The sequence below is a fragment of the Thalassophryne amazonica genome, chromosome 9 (genome assembly GCF_902500255.1).
Source record: "Thalassophryne amazonica chromosome 9, fThaAma1.1, whole genome shotgun sequence".
In the NCBI taxonomy this organism is placed as follows: Eukaryota; Metazoa; Chordata; class Actinopteri; order Batrachoidiformes; family Batrachoididae; genus Thalassophryne; species Thalassophryne amazonica.
In genome coordinates this window covers 90116276-90123839 of record NC_047111.1, presented here as the reverse complement: position 1 = coordinate 90123839, position 7564 = coordinate 90116276, and the positions used below count along the sequence as shown (strand labels likewise).

Sequence of the window (7564 nt, the reverse complement as noted above, 5' to 3'; positions counted from 1 at the left end):
CATCTAAGCAACAATTTATACTTTGTGATCTGCTACCAAAGGCTGTTATTAGATGTGAGACACTGAGAACACCATAATTCATTCTTTCATTAATAACCAATCATGAAATGCTCGATGTCTTTATCGAAATAATGACAAAACTACATTCAGATGCTTTTGCCCAGTTTACCCATTTGCTTTGAGGGGGGTTCATGTCAAAGGTACGGCTGTTGACTAAAATACACATCAACCTTATAGGAGTGATAAATCTGAAAAAACTAAAACTAAAACTAAAAAAAAAACAAAAAAACTAAAAATAAAAAATGTCAGTTTAGCTACATATCACATAAAATCACAAAATGTCTGAATGGGCTTCACATTACCCACAACCTAACATTAATGGACAGACAAGCATTGCTGCAGTTTTAAAGGGTAACGTGAGTAACAGAAATACGGCATGATAACATAGACGAGGAAATGATCAGAGAGCAAATTCAGTTTTCACTCAGCCAATAAATCAATCAGAAAATTCAACAGTGCAAAAGCAAAGCAAAAGTTTTTCTTTTCTGCAAACACGATTTCTTTTAATAACCAGGGTGATCAAGGAAAAGTTTTAAAAGAAAAAAAAAACATTTTAAGAACAAAGCAATAAGAATGGAGTGTTAGTTTTATAGACATCTGTCCTGATATTTAATCACAGACAAAATAGATTATTTGCTGTACAACCTGACCTACTTACATTAGGTAAAAGTATCAGACTAAAGTGAGACACCAACACAGCTGTATCCGGAATTTATTTAAAAGACTGACATTCAACTGCACTCACTGAAACAACAAATACTACTTAGTTCTTTATGAAAATAGATAGTGTTCACATCTCAGACATGAAGTAAAGGTTCACATCTTTTTCATAGGATTGTTATATCCTGCTTGAAGATGTAACAAAAATGCAAAATGGAGCATTTAAACATCTATTTCTAACTACCACAAAAGTGAGGAGAGTTACAGTTTGACTCAGACACAGCTGATCCTTTAATGCTGAAGCAGAAGCAACGGGCCCCGGTGCCTCCACTCAACAGATCACACCTGGACACAATCAAACAGTACGGGCCATGACAGGACCAAAACAAAATGGGTTTGACAATTTATTGTAGTGTGAGAAGTAGCTTGACTGAATTTAACTACAAATTTAAACAATGAACTTTAGTTGAATGTTCTATCAGTAATGGCAGCAATTACACAGTGGCTATGGAAAACATTCAGTCCCATGTGGTTTGACATTTATGATAAATAAATTTTTTACCCCCTTAAAAAACAAAAACCAGTCATTAAAACATGGTTACAAAACAAGCAAAGTGCTGAACTAATTTTGTTTCATTTGCCAAAAAACTGTTTTTAGTTTTATGTTGTTGGGGCAATAAAAACAAGTTACAAAAAATTGCCATATGCACAAACTAGCAACAACAAAATTTCATAATGATTTTTTAACTATTGGTACATTCGTGGCACAACATTAAGTGATGAAATATGGTCAGGAAAGTGTGGGTTTTTGATATAATACGAGGTCTGTTAGAAAAGTATCGGACCTTTTTATTTTTTCAAAAACCATATGGATTTGAATCACGTGTGATTGCATCAGCCAAGCTTGAACCTTCGTGCGCATGTGTGAGTTTTTTCACGCCTGTCGGTTGCGTCATTCGCCTGTGAGCAGGCTTTGTGTGAGCAGTGGTCCACCCCTCTCGTCGGATTTTTATTGCGAATTCTGTTGGCTTTCAGGGACGATTTTATGGGGATTACACAGATTAAGGAGTGCTCCAGCCTGTTTAAAGACCGCCCACAGCTGCTGAGAGCGCGCCGCGCTCCGAGCGCCGATCGACAGGCTGAATCAACCAGATCATTTCCAACGTGAAGGTTTTGTTGATCCGGGACGTCGTCTGACTTACACAAAAATGGCAGGAGACGTGGACATCAGTACTTTTTCAGCACATTCCACTGTTACAGGAGTTTTTTTTTTATGGAAAGAGAAGCGTAGGGATGCGCCACAGAGCCGTTCATGGCGCGGCACAAAACCACCTCCGTGTTGGTCTCACAGGACGGCTTTGAGATGGATTTCAGACGGCTGTTGGTGGGTTTTCAGTCATGTGACTAACCGAGAAACTGTGGATGAGCTGGACATGCCAGAACATGTCCTGTGAGGCTTCATCACGGCGTTGCTTTGCGCCATGCGGCTCCTCTTTCCATGACAAAAACTCCTGTAACAGTGGAATGTGCCGTTCATTTCCAAACTGGACGCTGTGTTTTATCCAGGACGTCCTCTGACTAGCACAGGAATTGCAGAAGACGTGGACATCAGCACTTTTTCGGCACATTGAAACAGACGTGCGGAGGAATTCCGCGCATCGCGGTGGAGCCGCATGGCGCAAAGCAACGCCGTGATGCAGCCTCACAGGACATGTTCTGGCATGTCCAGGCTCATCCACAATTTCTCGGTTAGTCACACAACTGAAAACCCACCGACAGCCGTCTGAAAGCCATCTCAAAGCCGTCCTGTGAGACCAACACGTAGGTGGTTTTGTGCCGCGCCATGAACGGCACGGTGGCGCATCCGTCCGCTTTTCTTTCCATGAAAAAAACTAACAGTGGAATGTGCCGAAAAAGTACTGATGTCCACGTCTCCTGCCATTTTTGTCTAAGTCAGACGACGTCCCGGATCAACAAAGCCTTCACGTTGGAAATGATCTGGTTGATTCAGCCTGTCGATCGGCGCTCGGAGCGCGGCACGCTCTCAGCAGCTGTGGGCGGTCTTTAAACAGGCTGGAGCACTCCTTAATCTGTGTAATCCCCATAAAATCGTCCCTGAAAGCCAACAGAATTTTCCAAATGGTGTCCACCTGGAGGTCTCTCACAGTTTCTGGAAAAAACTGATGCAGCAAAGCTCCAAATCGTTCCGACATTTATTTGCAATAAAAATCCGACGAGAGGGGTGGACCACTGCTCACACAAAACCTGCTCACAGGCGAATGACGCAATCGACAGGTGTGAAAAAACTCATGCATGCACACGAAGGTTCAAGCTTGGCTGATGCAATCACACGTGATTCAAATCCATATGGTTTTTGAAAAAAATAAAAAGGTCCGATACTTTTCTAACAGACCTCGTATACTGCTTTATGTCAACTCTGCTTTTGTTTTAAATATTAGCCCCATCACTATGTTTACCGCTGATGTCACACTTGGATCTTACATTGTGAATCAACCTGAAAAACTTTATTGATCATATACAGTGTAGCAAACAACAGAATAAAACAAATATCAGTAAACATAAGTAACAAATACAACATAAAACACATTGCAAGCCTCTCTTGTAAGCCAAAAAAAAAAAAAACCTACAAGTAATGTTTGTTTAGTGTAAGTAAAGCCAACTAGCATACACCTTTTCCCCCCAAATTTATTGAACAACAACCCAGATGTTAAACCTTACAAAGTGGTACACTCCAAGAAATGAAATTATACATTTACATAATCCAATTATGGTAACTGATCATACAACACAAGCAAATTTTAATAAATTCTGAGAATTAATTGTATATTATGTTCCACATTTAAAAACACACACACACACACACACACACACACACACACACACACACACACACACACACACACACACACACACACACACACACACACACACACACACACACACACACACACACACACACACAATTAGTGGGACCAATTTTTAGAGTTTAAAAGCACTGCCAATAATACGCAATCCTTCCATCATGTTTAACCCAAACTGGCTCCGTATGGTTTGAGTTACACCATTATGACTTCAAGCTTCACCTCACAAGCTCAAAGTCAGTTGAAAAGTCAAAGGTCAGGTAAGCAAGAGAAAGGTGACATATGACTTCATGTTAGTAATTAATTATGAAATAGTTTCCAAAGGTGCATCTTTAATCAATTATACAAAATAGCCATTCTAAATATCCCGTCTAGATGAGCACTGGGCCAAAATGTTGACAATGAACAGTCTTTTTATTTTTTGATAAACAAATCATTTTGTCTGTAATCCTGCAATCATTCCACCAAGTGTGGCCCAAATCAGATCAAAACTCTTCAAAGTTTTTTGTTCATACACACAGGACTGGGAACAATACTACCATTACACGCAGGCATTACTACAATATACAATTATAAAGTCTGGGGAAAGTGCAGTCTGAATTCATTTTGAGCACTACTACAGGTTCCACACTGATACCCTTCTATTTCCTTTTCAGCATTATGTGGAAAAAGACATTTAATTCCCTCAAGTAACACAGCAAGAGGCTTGATTAGTAATAATAATAAAAAAAAAACCTGAACTCCTCCTTTATGCATTCCATGGCATAAAATAATAATTAAAGAAATATTTCTTGATACAAATGTTTCCTTCTTGAGATGAATTAAACAAAACCTGTATAAAGAAGCCAAATGTTGTTGGTGTTGGTGCCTGATATAAATTGTAAAAAACATGCACAAGTTCAAAGGGGTCAGAACTTATTATTGGACCCTTACTGGAGTTTTATTCCAAATCAGCTACAGCTGACCGCTCTTCATGGGTTTTACGGGAGGATTAGCACTTCAGATAACTATTTTAAAACTACATGAGGCTGAAGATAAATGCAGTGCCGAACTGTCTGCTACAATGTACAGCAAGAGAGTTGTGACTTAAATGTCAATCATAGTTTCATTTGCCAATAGATGGTCCTTTCATAAAATCTAGAGATTAATACCTAAACCCATGTCTCACATTTAGATCATGATTAAAGTGAGAATCTAACCAAGCAACTTTGTTTTTCTTTTAGCTACAAAAAAAGTGTGAAGCGCATAAACAAACAGAATACTCTGCAGAAGCTGAAATAATCCACCAATGTTAGAGCATTTAACGCTGAAGAACTATCAAAATATTATTTAACAGAGGAATTAAACAAGGAAATCCAACCTTTGGAATACTGATGAAGTACTGTTATGCTGAAAGCTCAAAGTTAACTACTGTGTGTATGTGCAACACAATTTGTAATATTAAAACCATTCAGTTTTCTGGCGATTGATTCTCCCCAGCCCGTGGAACGTGACCAAGTTTTGTGGTGGCTCCAGTTTGGTGTGCTCCCAACAGTAAGTGCAGAGGTTACTTCAGGTCGTCTGAGTCTCAACTTGAATTCTGAGAAAATGATACAAACTGTCTCTGTAATACACATTTTATCTGAGTATTAATACTCTAGTACAAAGGTGTGCCAGAAAAACAAAGCTGAAACTGAATTTAGAGATACTACTTTGGTCAAGGCCCCATTTTTAATCATAGTTTTAAAGTGGCCCTGTTCTGCTACTTTACACATATTTGCCCTGAAACATCAATGTCTGGGCTCAACAATGTCAGCAACTTGTGAACATGAGTTCAGTGGTTTTCAAGCACAGTGCTGAAATCAGACACAGCTGACAGCATAAATGACAGTAAATCTCACCTCTTTTTTTATACTTGCTGCTGTTGCTGCTGCTGCTGAAGACACTGGTTGGCTAATTTTAAAAGAAAAAACAAGAATTAATAGGAGAATCTGTAGTTTGTGGCACCACTTCTGCCCAACTATAAGAGCCTATGTGCTTTGCTACGGTGTGACAAGCACAACCGTGTATCTCAATTTGGAACGTGTGACGGGTGGAGTCCAACATCAATCACAGGTGAAAACATTTATTACTGTTACCTTTTCATCTAACATCAATCAGCCTTCTCACCTTGTTCCAAGAAATAATTTGCATTTAGTTGTAAAGTGGTGACAGTGAGTCTGATGACTTGATGATTTGCATTGTGTGACTGTCAAAGACATTAAACTGACAAGTTACCGTTTGTGGTCTGTTTAAATACACTTCATTCAAAGTGTGACAAATGTCATGTACAGCCAAAAGTCATTATGCTTTCTTGAGGGGAAATACTACGTCTAAGTTTTACTGTTTTACTGCAACCGCTCGCAAAATTTGGGAAGCAGACTGAGTTCTGGCAGGGGCACCAGCCCAAATGTACACCTTGTGTGAATCTTCCTAATTGAAATGTTCAATTGACACAAAACCATTCTAGCAGAACCCAAGGATGCTCCAGAGAGACCTAAGCTTGTGTCAGAGACATCTATTCGCTGCCTTAGGTCACTAGTTAGAGTCAAAGTCACAAAGATACAACAAGGGTGGATGCACCAGGGTCCTGAAAACATGGACGTTCATCCTCCTGCAAAGATATTGGTGTTATCAAACACCTCTTCCATTAGCTATTACCAGACACTGCTTGATGTCACTGAATACCATTGAAAGATAATTGAATCTCAAAACAAATTTGACACTTTCATGTCATAAAGATACAGATCTGATGGTTTAGCCCAGTAAGTTGGAGAAAGCCTGGATGTTAGTCTTGATCCAGAATAATCACAAATCCAGACACTCCGACTCCTCCCTCAGCATCTCAAATGCCACAACCGAGGCCTTCATTGTTCCACAAATATCACAGCATCATGAGCAAAGTAAAGACGGACAATTTTTCCTTGTCGAAAAAGACATCTAAGCTGCTGGATGTCACAATGCTACCAAACACCCAGGCCATGCAAGTATTGTTTACAGCAAGAGAACAGAATTATGATATCCCTGACAAACACCGGGATTCACTGGGAAGAAATACTCTGCACAGCACTTGTAGTGCCTGGGTGCAGGTTAAGATGTCCAGCAACTTATTTAAAATCCTACAAATTCTCATATTTCCACAAAGTAGCCCAATCAACCAAACTGCTGGCACTGAATCCTGTTGAGGATGGCCCTTGTAAGTATCTTACCTGGCAAAGAGAACAGTGTAATGCCCCTGTAGTTGCTGAAGTCCAGGCGATCACTTTCTCTTTTCCAGGGAAGAAAAAGAAGTTCTTACTTCCATTCTGCTGGGATGATGCATGTCTCCCAAATGGTAGCAGAGATTGCTTGTACTGTCAGGAGAGCAAGATTCCCACCCATTTGTAGAAATTCAAACCCACAGATCTTTTCAGCTCTCAGGTGTTTCACCACCTTTGCCATCTCACTGAGATTCTGTTGTCACTAGTTACTGTAACTGGTGGTTTAACCACTAGAACCATCTTACCAGAGATGTCCAACATCCCATCAGAAGGCTCAGCCTTAAACAACTACTCCAAGCAGCCACCCCAACAGATCACTAAGGCACTGTCATCTGTGAGGATTGTGCTGTCAACTGCCAATTTACAGCTGCATTTGTTGATGCTCATGTATTTGTTGACTACAGTGAGACAAGGTGTAGATCTGGAAGAAAACAGTGCTTAGATTCCTCTGCCAGCAGGTCCAGGGTTAGTGGACCACAGATGGTGTGTCACCTGCTCATGGATTTCTTGAACAAATGTCTCCTTGTCCCCACTTAGTGACATCATGGGCCACTTTCTCAGCTGTTTATAAAGGGCGGAAAAACCAGCAAGCCTTGCATGACAACTTCTCTGGATATATTCAGAGTACCCACTGAGATTAAACACCTCTTGACTCAATGTAATCTCTTGAGAGCTTTCAGGGTC

The 7564-nt window shown here is 40.0% G+C and overlaps 1 protein-coding gene across 1 annotated transcript in view; it reads right to left on the bottom strand.

Moving 5' to 3' along the window:
* Window positions 1-4020: 4020 nt before the first annotated feature.
* Window positions 4021-7564, bottom strand: part of LOC117517636 (oligophrenin-1-like) — a 205872-nt gene continuing 202328 nt past the window's right edge. The window contains exons 23-24 of the mRNA XM_034178746.1: window positions 5483-5534; window positions 4021-5181 (exon numbers count right to left, since the gene is read on the bottom strand). Of these exons, the coding sequence (XP_034034637.1) occupies window positions 5170-5181; window positions 5483-5534 (64 nt within the window). The 3' untranslated portion in view covers window positions 4021-5169. The remainder of the gene's footprint in view (window positions 5182-5482; window positions 5535-7564) is intronic.